The sequence below is a fragment of the Stomoxys calcitrans genome, chromosome 1 (assembly GCF_963082655.1).
Source record: "Stomoxys calcitrans chromosome 1, idStoCalc2.1, whole genome shotgun sequence".
NCBI lineage: Eukaryota > Metazoa > Arthropoda > Insecta > Diptera > Muscidae > Stomoxys > Stomoxys calcitrans.
Window position 1 is genome coordinate 193,985,182 of NC_081552.1, and position 17,168 is coordinate 194,002,349.

A 17,168-nucleotide genomic window follows, 5' to 3' on the forward strand; every position below is an offset into this window, starting at 1 on the left:
TTTTCAGGCATAAACTTCACTTCCGTGTCCTTAACTCAACAAATTTTGGGGCTTCGAAAATTGAAGATTTCCAAAGGCTAACCCCTTGCTCGAAAAATGCCAAAAAATATCGAAGTGAACAGATTTGAAAAATGTTTTTACCAGATGATACTGGTTTGAATTTGCAATCCAGGGTTGCCATCGGATCTTCGAAATTCGAAGATATTAAGAAGTTACAGCGATTTTAAACATTCTTGGATTTTTCGATTCTGAGCGCAAAATATTACGATTTTGAGGTTATTTTTCGAAGAAATGCATTTGGGACTGCGGCAGATAGTTTTTTCAGGCATAAACTTCACTTCTGTGTCCTTAATTCAACAAATTTTGGGGCTTCGAAAATTGAAGATTTCCAAAGGCTAACCCCTTGCTCGAAAAATGCAAAAAAATATCGAAGTGAACAGATTTGAAAAATGTTTTTACCAGATGATACTGGTTTGAATTTGCAATCCAGGGTTGCCATCGGATCTTCGAAATTCGAAGATATTAAGAAGTTACAGCGATTTTAAACATTCTTGGATTTTTCGATTCTGAGGGCAAAATATTACGATTTTGAGGTTATTTTTGGAAGAAATGCATTTGGGACTGCGGCAGATACTTTTCTCAGGCATAAACTTCACTTCTGTGTCCTTATCTAAACAAATTTTGGGGCTTCGAAAATTGAAGATTTCCAAAGGCTAACCCCTTGCTCGAAAAATGCAAAAAAATATCGAAGTGAACAGATTTGAAAAATGTTTTTACCAGATGATACTGGTTTGAATTTGCAATCCAGGGTTGCCATCGGATCTTCGAAATTCGAAGATATTATAAAGTTACAGCGATTTTAAACATTCTTGGATTTTTCGATTCTGAGGGCAAAATATTAAGATTTTGAGCTTATTTTTGGAAGAAATGCATTTGGGACTGCGGCAGATAGTTTTTTCAGGCATAAACTTCACTTCTGTGTCCTTAACTCAACAAATTTTGGGGCTTCGAAAATTGAAGATTTCCAAAGGCTAACCCCTTGCTCGAAAAATACAAAAAAATATCGGAGTGAACTGATTTGAAAACTGGTTTTACCAGATGATACTGGTTTGAATTTGCAATCCAGGGTTGCCATCGGATCTTCGATATTCGAAGATATTAAGAAGTTACAGCGATTTTAAACATTCTTGGATTTTTCGATTCTGAGGGCAAAATATTACGATTTTGAGCTTATTTTTGGAAGAAATGCATTTGGGACTGCGGCAGATAGTTTTTTCAGGCATAAACTTCACTTCTGTGTCCTTATCTCAACAAATTTTGGGGCTTCGAAAATTGAAGATTTCCAAAGGCTAACCCCTTGCTCGGAAATTGCAAGAAAATATCGAAGTGAACAGATTTGAAAAATGTTTTTACCAGATGATACTGGTTTGAATTTGCAATCCAGGGTTGCCATCGGATCTTCGAAATTCGAAGATATTAAGAAGTTACAGCGATTTTAAACATTCTTGGATTTTTCGATTCTGAGCGCAAAATATTACGATTTTGAGGTTATTTTTCGAAGAAATGCATTTGGGACTGCGGCAGATAGTTTTTTCAGGCATAAACTTCACTTCTGTGTCCTTAACTCAACAAATTTTGGGGCTTCGAAAATTGAACATTTCCAAAGGCTTACCCCTTGCTCGAAAAATGCAAAAAAATATCGAAGTGAACAGATTTGAAAAATGTTTTTACCAGATGATACTGGTTTGAATTTGCAATCCAGGGTTGCCATCGGATCTTCGAAATTCGAAGATATTAAGAAGTTACAGCGATTTTAAACATTCTTGGATTTTTCGATTCTGAGCGCAAAATATTACGATTTTGAGCTTATTTTTCGAAGAAATGCATTTGGGACTGCGGCAGATAGTTTTTTCAGGCATAAACATCACTTCTGTGTCCTTATCTCAACAAATTTTGGGGCTTCGAAAATTGAACATTTCCAAAGGTTAACCCCTTGCTCGAAAAATGCAAAAAAATATCGAAGTGAACAGATTTGAAAAATGTTTTTACCAGATGATACTGGTTTAAATTGGCAATCCAGGGTTGCCATCGGATCTTCGAAATTCGAAGATATTATAAAGTTACAGCGATTTTAAACATTCTTGGATTTTTCGATTCTGAGGGCAAAATATTACGATTTTGAGCTTATTTTTGGAAGAAATGCATTTGGGACTGCGGCAGATAGTTTTTTCAGGCTTAAACTTCACTTCTGTGTCCTTAACTCAACAAATTTTGGGGCTTCGAAAATTGAAGATTTCCAAAGGCTAACCCCTTGCTCGAAAAATGCAAAAAAATATCGAAGTGAACAGATTTGAAAAATGTTTTTACCAGATGATACTGGTTTGAATTTGCAATCCAGGGTTGCCAGCGGATCTTCGAAATTCGAAGATATTAAGAAGTTACAGCGATTTTAAATATTCTTGGATTTTTCGATTCTGAGCGCAAAATATTACGATTTTGAGCTTATTTTTCGAAGAAATGCATTTGGGACTGCGGCAGATAGTTTTTTCAGGCATAAACTTCACTTCTGTGTCCTTATCTCAACAAATTTTGGGGCTTCGAAAATTGAAGATTTCCAAAGGCTAACCCCTTGCTCGGAAAATGCAAAAAAATATCGAAGTGAACAGATTTGAAAAATGTTTTTACCAGATGATACTGGTTTGAATTTGCAATCCAGGGTTGCCATCGGATCTTCGAAATTCGAAGATATTACGAAGTAACAGCGATTTTAAACATTCTTGGATTTTTCGATTCTGAGCGCAAAATATTACGATTTTGAGCTTATTTTTGGAAGAAATGCATTTGGGACTGCGGCAGATAGTTTTTTCAGGCATAAACTTCACTTCTGTGTCCTTATCTCAACAAATTTTGGGGCTTCGAAAATTGAAGATTTCCAAAGGGTAATCCCTTGCTCGAAAAATGCGAAAAAATATCGAAGTGAACAGATTTGAAAAATGTTTTTACCAGATGATACAGGTTTGAATTTGCAATCCAGGGTTGCCATCGGATCTTCGAAATTCGAAGATGTTACAAAGTTACAGCGATTTTAAACATTCTTGGATTTTTCGATTCTTAGCGCAAAATATTACGATTTTGAGCTTATTTTTCGAAGAAATGCATTTGGGACTGCGGCAGATAGTTTTTCAGGCATAAACTTCACTTCTGTGTCCTTAACTCAACAAATTTTGGGGCTTCGAAAATTTAAAATTTCCAAAGGCTAACCCCTTGCTCGAAAAATGCAAAAAAAATATCGAAGTGAACAGATTTGGGACTGCGGCAGATAGTTTTTCAGGCATAAACTTCACTTCTGTGTCCTTAACTCAACAAATTTTGGGGCTTCGAAAATTGAAGATTTCCAAAGGCTTACCCCTTGCTCGAAAAATGCAAAAAAATATCGAAGTGAACAGATTTGAAAAGTGTTTTTACCAGATGATACTGGTTTGAATTTGCAATCCAGGGTTGCCATCGGATTTTCGAAATTCGAAGATATTAAGAAGTTACAGCGATTTTAAACATTCTTGGATTTTTCGATTCTGAGGGCAAAATATTACGATTTTGAGCTTATTTTTGGAAGAAATGCATTTGGGACTGCGGCAGATAGTTTTTTCAGGCATAAACTTCACTTCTGTGTCCTTATCTCAACAAATTTTGGGGCTTCGAAAATTGAACATTTCCAAAGGTTAACCCCTTGCTCGAAAAATGCAAAAAAATATCGAAGTGAACAGATTTGAAAAATGTTTTTACCAGATGATACTGGTTTGAATTTGCAATCCAGGGTTGCCATCGGATCTTCGAAATTCGAAGATATTAAGAAGTTACAGCGATTTTAAACATTCTTGGATTTTTCGATTCTGAGCGCAAAATATTACGATTTTGAGGTTATTTTTCGAAGAAATGCATTTGGGACTGCGGCAGATAGTTTTTTCAGGCATAAACTTCACTTCTGTGTCCTTAACTCAACAAATTTTGGGGCTTCGAAAATTGAAGATTTCCAAAGGCTTACCCCTTGCTCGAAAAATGCAAAAAAATATCGAAGTGAACAGATTTGAAAAATGTTTTTACCAGATGATACTGGTTTGAATTTGCAATCCAGGGTTGCCATCGGATCTTCGAAATTCGAAGATATTAAGAAGTTACAGCGATTTTAAACATTCTTGGATTTTTCGATTCTGAGGGCAAAATATTACGATTTTGAGCTTATTTTTGGAAGAAATGCATTTGGGACTGCGGCAGATAGTTTTTTCAGGCATAAACTTCACTTCTGTGTCCTTATCTCAACAAATTTTGGGGCTTCGAAAATTGAACATTTCCAAAGGTTAACCCCTTGCTCGAAAAATGCAAAAAAATATCGAAGTGAACAGATTTGAAAAATGTTTTTACCAGATGATACTGGTTTGAATTTGCAATCCAGGGTTGCCATCGGATCTTCGAAATTCGAAGATATTAAGTAGTTACAGCGATTTTAAGCATTCTTGGATTTTTCGATTCTGAGCGCAAAATATTACGATTTTGAGCTTATTTTTCGAAGAAATGCATTTGGGACTGCGGCAGATAGTTTTTTCAGGCATAAACTTCACTTCTGTGTCCTTAACTCAACAAATTTTGGGGCTTCGAAAATTGAAGATTTCCAAAGGCTTACCCCTTGCTCGAAAAATGCAAACAAATATCGAAGTGAACAGATTTGAAAAATGTTTTTACCAGATGATACTGGTTTGAATTTGCAATCCAGGGTTGCCATCGGATCTTCGAAATTCGAAGATATTAAGAAGTTACAGCGATTTTAAACATTCTTGGATTTTTCGATTCTGAGCGCAAAATATTACGATTTTGAGGTTATTTTTCGAAGAAATGCATTTGGGACTGCGGCAGATAGTTTTTTCAGGCATAAACTTCACTTCTGTGTCCTTATCTCAACAAATTTTGGGGCTTCGAAAATTGAACATTTCCAAAGGTTAACCCCTTGCTCGAAAAATGCAAAAAAATATCGAAGTGAATAGATTTGAAAAATGTTTTTACCAGATGATTCTGGTTTAAATTGGCAATCCAGGGTTGCCATCGGATCTTCGAAATTCGAAGATATTAAGAAGTTACAGCGATTTTAAACATTCTTGGATTTTTCGATTCTGAGGGCAAAATATTACGATTTTGAGCTTATTTTTGGAAGAAATGCATTTGGGACTGCGGCAGATAGTTTTTTCAGGCATAAACTTCACTTCTGTGTCCTTAACTCAACAAATTTTGGGGCATCGGAAATTGAAGATTTCCAAAGGCTTACCCCTTGCTCGAAAAATGCAAAAAAATATCGAAGTGAACAGATTTGAAAAATGTTTTTACCAGATGATACTGGTTTGAATTTGCAATCCAGGGTTGCCATCGGATCTTCGAAATTCGAAGATATTAAGAAGTTACAGCGATTTTAAACATTCTTGGATTTTTCGATTCTGAGCGCAAAATATTACGATTTTGAGCTTATTTTTCGAAGAAATGCATTTGGGACTGCGGCAGATAGTTTTTTCAGGCATAAACTTCACTTCTGTGTCCTTAACTCAACAAATTTTGGGGCTTCGAAAATTGAAGATTTCCAAAGGCTTACCCCTTGCTCGAAAAATGCAAAAAAATATCGAAGTGAACAGATTTGAAAAATGTTTTAACCAGATGATACTGGTTTGAATTTGCAATCCAGGGTTGCCATCGGATCTTCGAAATTCGAAGATATTAAGAAGTTACAGCGATTTTAAACATTCTTGGATTTTTCGATTCTGAGGGCAAAATATTACGATTTTGAGCTTATTTTTGGAAGAGATGCATTTGGGACTGCGGCAGATAGTTTTTTCAGGCATAAACTTCACTTCTGTGTCCTTATCTCAACAAATTTTGGGGCTTCGAAAATTGAACATTTCCAAAGGTTAACCCCTTGCTCGAAAAATGCAAAAAAATATCGAAGTGAACAGATTTGAAAAATGTTTTTACCAGATGATACTGGTTTGAATTTGCAATCCAGGGTTGCCATCGGATCTTAGAAATTCGAAGATATTAAGAAGTTACAGCGATTTTAAATATTCTTGGATTTTTCGATTCTGAGCGCAAAATATTACGATTTTGAGCTTATTTTTCGAAGAAATGCATTTGGGACTGCGGCAGATAGTTTTTTCAGGCATAAACTTCACTTCTGTGTCCTTATCTCAACAAATTTTGGGGCTTCGAAAATTGAAGATTTCCAAAGGCTAACCCCTTGCTCGGAAAATGCAAAAAAATATCGAAGTGAACAGATTTGAAAAATGTTTTTACCAGATGATACTGGTTTGAATTTGCAATCCAGGGTTGCCATCGGATCTTCGAAATTCGAAGATATTACGAAGTAACAGCGATTTTAAACATTCTTGGATTTTTCGATTCTGAGCGCAAAATATTACGATTTTGAGGTTATTTTTCGAAGAAATGCATTTGGGACTGCGGCAGATAGTTTTTTCAGGCATAAACTTCACTTCCGTGTCCTTAACTCAACAAATTTTGGGGCTTCGAAAATTGAAGATTTCCAAAGGGTAATCCCTTGCTCGAAAAATGCGAAAAAATATCGAAGTGAACAGATTTGAAAAATGTTTTTACCAGATGATACAGGTTTGAATTTGCAATCCAGGGTTGCCATCGGATCTTCGAAATTCGAATATATTACGAAGTTACAGCGATTTTAAACATTCTTGGATTTTTCGATTCTTAGCGCAAAATATTACGATTTTGAGCCTGGATTTACATGGATTTTTCGTGGTTTAGACAAAGCATTCATTCTTAATATTCAAAGGATTTTTTTGTTTATTTTTATTAGCTTTTATTGAAATATTTCTAAGATTTCGTTTTATTTTTTTAAAGTTACAATACACGTTTGTAGGCATATATGTTTCTTGAAAAATATATCATACGGTTTTTTTTTTTATTATTATTATATAATATGTATGGTATTAAATTAAAAATATTCGTATTTTTAATCATTGTTTTTGGTTTAGGATTTTATAGGCATTTGTTTTTTGTTTTTTTTTTAATTTAAGTTTTTAATTACACAATCATTTAAAGATAAATAATCAACAAATAAAGAGGCAATATTTAACAATTCAAACAGAAATAAAAAAATATTATTACACATAATCTTTCGATGGATTAGTTAAATGTTTTGATTGGCCTACAAGATAATACTTTAAAGTTATTAATGCAGTACAATCAATGTTGAAGTTATAAAAAAAAATCTATGCGTCATAAGGTTCGTTTACATAAATAAATAGTCACATGCTGAAATTCGGTTATATCTTAAATCATTAAAGTCGTTCTTTTCCTATTAAAATCCGCTTATATATTGGGGCTGCTTATCCATTTGCTGTTCAGTTTGAAGAGAGGCCTGCAGAATCTCTTCTCCCTTCATGTGGGGTTTTCGTTTGTGCCACATTCAGCCCCACTCAAAGTTCTTCCATTTTGAGATCGTCTTCATTTTTTACCGAGATGGTGGTGTTGCAGATGAATTCAGTCTGGTTTTTGCAAATTTATGCGTTTTCAGTAGGTTTTTATTAAGGCTGCAACTTGAAGTTTTTCCTCTTCGGTTAGACCGTTTTTAAGAGTACGACGTACTGAAATGATTGGAAAATTTAACATGAAAACATAAATTAATTAATTTTCTATATAAAAAAATGCAGCGATGATTTAATGTTATATAACATTCTAGCATGCTTAAGCAAAGTAGTTTTAGTAATGGTTTTTAGTAAATAGTTTTTCTTTTTGTAGCTAATTTAGAATTTTTTTACGGGCTGAACTTAAGATACCCCTCAAGGTAGACCATAGTTCGGTGAAACTGTAAGAAGGCATCACAAAAGCTGATCTGAAACGACACAACCGTTTGGCTGTGCATTTGTTGTTGTACATGTGTGTTTTACACTGAGGCAGCAGCCCTTGCCGCTGAAGGACTCCATCGGGCCAATCCGGTACGTTCAACCAGCTGTCATGAAAAGAGGGTGCAGAAATTCATCCGCCCCATGCCACTATGGACATACACCTAAGCCAGTAATCGGCTTAAAAACTTTAAAGTAACCATTAAAATAGAAAATTTTGAGTTAAGAAATCCGTGCTACTTACAAAATCCTTAATTGTTTTCAATACCACACCCCTAAGTTGGTTCATGTCTGTTATTGTGTCTCCACCTAAGTACCCGTATCTGTTGGAAGCGAAAGCCGGGCCATGACAAAGGATATGCTCCAACGTCTCATCATCTTCCCCACATGCCCTACACATACTATCACTTGCCGCACCGATTTTACATAAGTGAGCTCATATTCATATGCGTCCCGTTATGATACCAAATGCTATACTGACCTCCTTCTTGCTTCTTTCCAATAATAGCCTCGTCTTCTCACGATCTGGATCCCCCCATAGGATTTTCGCAGTCCTATTGATCGTTTCGCTGTTCCACAATGTTGCAAGCGCATTCGTCCCCCACTCCCTTAACTCGGACGGCGTCGACCCCAAAGGCTTCGGGATAACACCAAGTCTATTGCCGGCAGTCTTCAGGCCTTCACCACCAAATCGTCTGCCCTTTCATTTCCCCTTGCTTCGGCCCGGTACCCAAACCTTGCGGTTTGTGCCATCCCGGCGTTAATCTCCTTCTTACACTGCAAGGCTGTACGTGACCTTACCGTTCTGGTTGTTATTGTCCTTATGGGCAAAGATGTTCACTCTCGACATCCTCGCGTTCGCACCACACCACTCCAAGCATTCCGTGATCGCCCGGATCTCCGCCTGCAGAACCACATTATGATCAGCCAGTCTAAAACAGATCTAAGTCCCTGGGTTCTCAATGTAAACCCCCAGGCGCACTCTGTCCTCGAGCTTTGATACATCCGTGTAACATGATCTTCCACATTAGTCCCATGTGGCGTTTCGGCAATCCAAGACTGTGCCGCTGGCAGCAGTGCCTCGCACTCGACTTCAAGTATCGTCTCAGGTATCCGATCGGAAACCTCTTCCCTTCCTTCCAGGTTTCCTATCGTCGCCTCAATTATACCGCGATGGCATGAGCTGCTCCCATTCTCAATCAATTCTGCCATCGCCTTAAGTCTCATGTCAATGGGTCGGATATCTAGAAAAGGCTCCAGTGCCATAATGGACGTGGCTCTCATCGCTCCGCCTATGCCAAGGCAATATGTTCTCTGAACCTGTTGTTGTATGGTCCTTAGGAGGCCACCGTAGCGCAGAGGTTAGCATGTCCGCCTCTGATGCTGAACGCCTGGGTTCGAATCTTGGCGAGACCATCAGTGGCAACATTCGTGAGGTACTATGCCATGTAAAACTTCTCTCCAAAGAGGTGTCGCACTGCGGCACGCCGTTCGGACTCGGCTATAAAAAGGAGGCCCCTTATCATTGACCTTAAACTTGAATCGGACTGCACTCATTGATGTGTGAGAAGTTTGCCCCTGTTCCTTAGTGGAAGAATGTTCATGGGCAAAAATTGCAATTTTTGTTGTATGGTCATTATATTGTGGTTAGGTTAGGCTGACAAGAAAGTGCGAATGCAAAAAACCCTTCCGATGGAGCCATGGGGGTATACACCCAAGCCCGTAATCGGCTTTTTGTGCGCTCTAAGTAATGAAAAGTCATTTCATAAAAGGAAAAACATGTTAAGTTCGGCCGTGTCGAACTTTGGATACTCACCACCAAGGATATAATAATCCTCCTATAAACATAGTTTTATCTCAATAGGACTCTGGTCTCGGTCATATTTTATTCAGGTACCGAGAGCTCATATACAAGTAACAGTTTCGGCGAAATCAGACAAGAAATATGCTTTTTAAGGAAGAAGATCGGTCTATATGACAGCTATATTTGCATAGTATGATCTGATTCATATTTGGGTCGGCTGTAGGGAGGCTTAAATTAACTCACTAACTCACAAATTTCAACGAAATCGAGAAATAAATAAAGCTTTTATGGGCTTCAGTCCCTTAAACGGCATATCGGTCTATATGACAGCTATATCTAAATATCGTCCGATCTTTACAATATCTGGGTCGGATAGCGGGAGTTTTAAAATGACTCACTGCTTCAAAATTCAGCGAAATAGGGAAATAATTGCAGCTTTTATGGGCTTCAGACCTTTTATCGACAGATCGGTCTATATGGCAGCTATATTCAAATATAGTCCGATCTAAACAATATTTAAGTAGGATGTTGGGAGACTAAAAATAACTCACTGTTTCAAATTTCATTGAAATCGGGTAATAAATGCAGCTTTTATGGGCCTTCGGTGCATATGGCAGCTATATCTAAAAATAGTCCGATCTGAACCATATTTGAGTCATATGTCGGGAGGCCTAAAACTACTAGCGGTTTCAGATAAAAATTAGATAAAAAATAAAACTTTAATGGGCTTCAGACTCTTTACCGGCAGATCGGTTTATATAGCAGCTATATCCAAATATGGTCCGATTTGGCCCGTTCAAGAATTTAACCTGTGTGCAGCAAAAAGAACTCAATTTTGATCCGGTTTGTTTGAAGTTTTGTATAAAGTGTTCTGTTTTGACTTTCAACAACTGTGGTCAGTAGGGTTCAAATGGATCTATAACCTGATATAGCTCCCATATAAAGCGATCACCCGATTTGACTTCTTGAGCCCCTGGATGCCGTAATTTTTGACCGATTTGGCTACAAATGTTCGCATAGTGATCCGTTATGACTTTCAACCACTGTGCCAAGTACGGTCCAATTCGGTCTATAACCTGATATAGCTCCCATATAAACCGATCCCCCGATTTGACTTCTTGAGCTCTTACAAGCCACAATTTTTGTCCGATTTGGCTGAAATTTTGCATGTAATGTTCTATTATGACTTCCAACAAACTTTGCCAAGTACGGTTCAATTCGATCTATAACCTGATATAGCTCCCATATAAACCGATCTGCCGACTTTTGACTTTGACCAAATCGGTCTACAGCCTGGTATAGTTCCCCTATAAAACGGTCTCATGATTAGCTTGTTTGGTTCCTAGAACTTAAATTTTTGCTGGTTTGACAAAAGTTTGGTATATAGAATAAAAGTGTGCCCTTCAGCTAAATTTCATTGTATAAGGTTTTAGCAGAATTCATGGTGGTGGGTTCCCTAGATTCGGCCTGGCCTAACTTAGAACGCTTTTACTTGTTTCCAATCCAAGACAGTTCGCGACCTTATCGTAATTGTTGCTAGTTGCCAACTTACAGTTCGCAAAAGATGTTCACAATCTTTGTTCCAGAGTTGACGTTATCGCCCTTTTTTCCGCCTTTAGGACCGTGTTATGGCCAGGCATACAGAAGAAGAACCCTGAGTCATGGTCCTCAATGAAGGCGCCCAGACCTGTTCTCCCATCAAGATTTGAACTATTCGTGTATATTGAACTACCATATCGCAATACCAGAGTTTCATTATCATCTTACACTCGACCTCAAGTGCTGTTTTTGATTTCCGATTCAAAGCCTTTTCCAATCTAGTCTGGTTTCCTATAGTCACCTGAATTATCCAGCGAATGTATGACCTGCTCCTCCTTTATCGCTTTTAGTCTCATAGCAGCAGTGGCTTCCTAATACTTAATCTTTATATTCAAGTGCATCCAGTGTAGTCTTGATTGTCATGAACCCGTCTACGTGAAGACAATACCTTTTCTGATTATGTTGTAATGTTGTTCTTGTTGTTGTAGTCACATTTTCATGTGAAGGTGGCGATCCTCGTCAAGCTCCTGTGTGGACAAGTTCGTTTCGGTCCAAAGGACCCATCGCCGTGGAAACAAAATGGCCATTGGTTATTTAAAGGCGCCAATAACTCGCCTTGTCATATCGAGCATCATAGGCACTCAGTATTTGTGCAAGAGCCGGTGCCACCCGGCCTCTCACTGAGACTCTCTCCTCGATACCGCTGATTGTCCGCGACTGCCGTTGCAGCTACTCCGTATGGAGCATTCCACTATCCGCAACCTGTAGACGCGCCTGGTAGCTCGCAGCTAAGCTTCTCGTGACAGCAAAGAACACCACACAGATCGGACCTCAAAGTTCCAGCCTGTGTGGAAATTAGACGTCGAAACAAATGCCAAAATGCTACTGAAGCCAATAATACGGCACGCATGACAACCCTGCAGTGTTACTACTCAAAGCGAAGAAAAAAAGGAGGGAGCTGTAAGGTCTTTTCGGCAGACCGAAGTGAGATATAGAAAGACGTCAGTGTGAGCGATTCGAGTTGGTTAGGATAATATCCGTACTCTGGTACTAAAAGTCTCCCGAGAATCCATGGTACGACGAGGGGTTCCATTTTCTTTCTATGAAAATATGAAATGAAAAAATATTTTCATTTTCGTCTGTCCGTTCGGCTGTACGTCCGTCGAAAGCACCCTTACTTTCGAAGGAATGAAGCTAGGCTCATGAAATGTTGCACGACTACATCCTATTTGTGTAGGTCCTTTGGGATTGTAAATGGGCCATATCGATCCATGTTTTGATATTGCGGCTATATAAGCAGATCTTGAATCTTGGCTTCTTGAGCCTCTAGGCGGCGCAATTCTGATTCGATTTAGCTGAAATTTTGCATATGTCGTTTTGGCATGACTTCCAACAACTGTGTCAAGTTTGCTCCGATTCGGTACATAATCTGATATAGCTAAATCGATTTCCCGATTGTACTTTTTGAGGCTCTAAAGGAGGCAGTATGTTTTTGTACAACGACTTCCCCTATGACCTTCAACATACGTGCCAAATTTGGTCTGAACTTTCCACTAAGGAACACGGGCAAACTTCTCACATATCAATGAGTGCAGTCCGATTCAAGTTTAAGTTCAATGATAAGGGGCCTGCTTTTTAAAGCCGAGTCCGAGCGACGTGCGGCAGTGCGACACCTCTTTGGAGAGAAGTTTTAAAACCACCGCTGAAAATTTTTTCAAATGATCTCGCCAGGATTCGAACGCAGGCGTTCAGCGTCATAGGCGGACATGCTAACCTCTGCGCTGTGGCTCTCATTTATATATAGATCTCCAGATAATACTTCTTGAGCCTCTAGAGGGTGCAATTCTTATCCGATTTGGCTGAAATTTTGCATAATAACTTCTACTAGGGTCTCCAACATCCAAAGCAAGTATGATCCGAATCGGTCTATAACCTTATATAGCTCCAACAGCATGGGCATTTTTATTGTCCTTTGTTTACTTATAAAGAGAACCGGGCCATAAACTTGACAAATACGATCCATGTTGGAGGTACATAAGACATGGCCCTGCCGAACATTGCACGCTCTTACTTGTTAATAATGGCGTAGTTTCTGCTTGCCAAACATCAGAGAATAAAGCTTCAAAAGTGATAGCTACCATAATACCGGGTATTTCAAAATAATACCTCTTAATGGGGAAACCCTTTGCTTTATGGGTTAGCAGATCAATATTTCGAGGTGTTACAAATGGGTGAACTAGATTAGTATACCCAATACAATATTCCATACATTGACCCAAGTGTGTGTTATGAGATATGGAGCTCACAAAATTCCGTTCCCTACCTATCCAACAAACTTTACACTAGATTCTGACGTATCATTTAATCGGCACATATGACCACTTTGGGCAAAGGTTATCAAACTTTTCCCCAAAATAAAAGTAAACTTTACTTCTTAAGAAATGTGATTAAAAAATATCTGTTGCTGTACGATAGTAGATAAGATTGCGTTTGGGGGCTTGTTTATGAACAATAACAAAACGGCACGAGTGATTGCTTTGTACAATGCTAGATTTTGTGTTACCAAGTAAAATAAAACATATCTTCAAATTTACACGCCAACAGTTATAAATTCCAGAAACTGTGTAACAAGAGATAACAATTTGAAAGTAGTCAATTTTACATCACTACTGGGGGAGGCCACCATAGCGCAGAGGTTAGCATGCACGACTTAACGTCTGGGTTCGAGTTCTGACGAGAAAAGCAGAAAATTTTTCAACACTCATTATCTCCTCCTAATGATGGCGACTTTTTGAGGCATCACGTCATGCAAAAATTTGTTCTCAAAGATGTGTCATCCTGTAGCATGACGTTTGGACTCACCAAAAAACAAGTAAAAGCGAGTTTAGATCGGCAAGGTCGAATCTAGGGAACCCACCACCATGGATTCTGCTAAAATGTGTACATACCAAATATCTGTCAAACCAACCAGCAAAAATTAAAGCTTCTTGGAACCGCACAAAGATAATCGATAGACCGATTTTGATAGAAGCTATATCAGGTTATAGACTGATTTGGACCGTACTTGGCAATTTTGTTGAAAGTCATAACGGAACACCACGTGCAAAATTTCATCCAAATCGGACAAAAATTGTGGCTCCCAGGGGCTCAAAAAGTCAAATCGAGAGATCGGTTTATATGGGAGCTATATCCGGTTATAGACCGCTTTGAAACGCACTAAGCACAGTTGTTGAAAATCATAAGAGAACACTACAAGCTAAATTTTATCCCAATTGGACAAAAATTGTGAGCTATATCAGGTTTTAACCCGATTTTAAAGACCCAAACTGTCTTGGTGAACATATATTGGGTTGCCCAAAAAGTAATTGCGGATTTTTGTGACTCTGTAAATGCATTCTTTCTTCTGTCAGTTATCAGCTGTTACTTTTAGCTTGCTTTAGAAAAAAGTGTAAAAAAAGTATATTTGATTAAAGTTCATTCTAAGTTTTATTAAAAATGCATTTACTTTCTTTTAATAAATCCGCAATAACTTTCTGGGCAACCCAATATGTCCTATTTGGGGGTTGTTATGATGGTGGAACGTCCCCTGGACAGTTGATCCTGAAAGTTGATATCAGATTCGTGGTCTACTCCCAAATACCTTTTATTTGAGCCCAATATTCTCATGGTCTGCTAACATATCCGGTTTGGGAGGTGTTTTGGAGAGTGGGGCTGCCACTCAGCGACTTGGCCCTGAAAATATATATCAGATTCGTGTTCCACTCTAAAATAACTCTTCCTCCCCATAATGCAATGGTCAGCAATTACTCTAAGATGGCTTTATGGGGGTGGGGTGGCGCAATAGACACTTTTCCCGAATATTGATATCAGATTCGTGATTTACTCCCAAAGGCATTTCATTTTAGCCCCATATTGCTATGGTGGTATAGATGTCCTCTTTGGGGGTTGTTTTTAGAGTCGGGCGGGCCCCCGAAACACTTGGTCCCACATTTGGAAATCGCATTCGTATTCTACACTCAAATACCTTTTATTTGAGCCCCAATAGCAAGTGAGTAAAAAATTGCAAATTTTGCCCTTGAACATTCCACTAAGGGACAGGGGCAAACTTCTCACATATCAATGATTGCAGTCCGATTCAATGATAAGGGGCCTCCTTTTTAAAGCCGAGTCCGAACGGCGTGCCGCAGTGCGATACCTGTTTGGAGAGAAGTTTTACATGGCATTGTACCTCACAAATGTTGCCAGCATTAGGAGGGGAAAACCACCGCTGAAAATTTTTTCTGATGATCTCGCCAGGATTCCAACCCAGGCGTTTAGCGTCATAGGCGGACAAGCTAACCTCTGCGCTACGGTGGCCATGGTAAGTAAACAAGTCATTTTTGGGGGATGTTTTTGAGAAGGGGTGGACCCCCAGAAATTTGGTGTCCATCTCCGAGATCTGCCGTTTCTGAAAATTACGGTGAGGGGGAGGGTCCGCCCCCCCCCACTCATCAGAAATCAACAAAAAGTAGTACCATGTTTTCACCACGGGATCATTATGCATCATCTGTGAAAATTTCAAGAAAATCGGTTCAGCCGTTTTTGAGCCCATACGGAAAAGACCAACAAACAAACCACAAAGATATCCAAATCCGAATCGCCATGGCTCATTTAAAATCTCCAACGACCTACATCAATATTGAGTATCTGTGTCAACTTTCAAGCGGCAAGCTTTACGCGTTCGACCTCTATCGTGTTTCCGACAGAGGGATGGACGAACATGGCTAGATCGACAATAATTGCGGCTTCAAGGGGCTCAAGAGGGAGATTGGTTTATATGAAAGCTATATCTAAATCTGTACCGATATGACCCATTTGCAATCCCCAACGACCTACATCAATATAAGGTATCTGTGCAAAATTTCAACTGGCTAGCTTTGCGCGTTCGACCGCTATCGTGATTTTGACAGACCATATTCCATATTCTTGATCGTCTTGAAATTCTGATTACAACTAGCCATGTCCGTCTATCCGTCCGTCCGTATGTCGAAATCACGATAGCGGTCGAACGCATAGAGCTAGCCGCTTGAAATTTTGCACAGATACTTCATATTGATGTAGGTCGTTGATGATTGCAAATGGGCCATATCGGTTTAGATTTGGATATAGCTCCCATATAAACCGATCCCCCCGATTTGACTTCTTGAGCTCCTGGAAGCCACAATTATTGTCCGCATTGGCTGAAATTTTGCACATAGTGTTCGGTTATGCCTTCCAACAAATGTGCCAAGTACGGTCTAAATCGGTCTGTAACCTGGTATAGCTCCCATATAAACCGATCTCTCGATTTGACTTCTTGAGCCCCTGGAAGCCTCAATGTTTGTCAGACTTAGCTGAAATTTTTCCCATAGCAGTTTGTTATGACTTCCAACAACGGAGCCAAGTACGGTCCAAATCGGTCTGTAACCTGGTATAGCTCCCATATAAACCGATCTATTGATTTGACTTCTTGAGCCCTTACAAACAGCGATTTTTTCCGATTTGGCTGAAATTTGGTATATAGTGTTCGGTTATGACTTCTGCGACAACTACACCAAGTACGGTCCAAGTCGGTCTATAACTAGATATAGCTCCCATATTTTAGTAGAGTCCATGGTGTTGAGTTCCAAAGATTCGAACGAACTTAGCACGCTTTACTTGTTAAACCACTACTTCGATGTAGGCGGCTATTGTTACTTAGTCGGTTTAGTCTTTGTTTAGTACATGATATTCGGAATAACTTCCAACATGTGGCAATGTGTCAGCTATTGAGTAACCAAACGACCTTTATAGTCGTTTAGTCATATTTTTAGCATTTTATCGATATCATAAAAAGTTATCACTAGTAGAGCACTAAAGTTCATTTAACTGCACCATTAACTGAATGGTTATCATAG

At 38.8% G+C, this 17,168-nt stretch overlaps 1 protein-coding gene across 7 annotated transcripts in view; it reads right to left on the reverse strand.

Moving 5' to 3' along the window:
• Window positions 1-7,270: 7,270 nt before the first annotated feature.
• The window catches only part of LOC106092475 (FH1/FH2 domain-containing protein 3), a 419,829-nt gene continuing 409,931 nt past the window's right edge, over window positions 7,271-17,168 (reverse strand). For all 7 annotated transcript variants that reach the window (XM_059364068.1, XM_059364063.1, XM_059364048.1 and 4 more), the window contains one exon: window positions 7,271-7,652. In XM_059364068.1, the coding sequence (XP_059220051.1) occupies window positions 7,579-7,652 (74 nt within the window). In that variant the 3' untranslated portion in view covers window positions 7,271-7,578. The remainder of the gene's footprint in view (window positions 7,653-17,168) is intronic.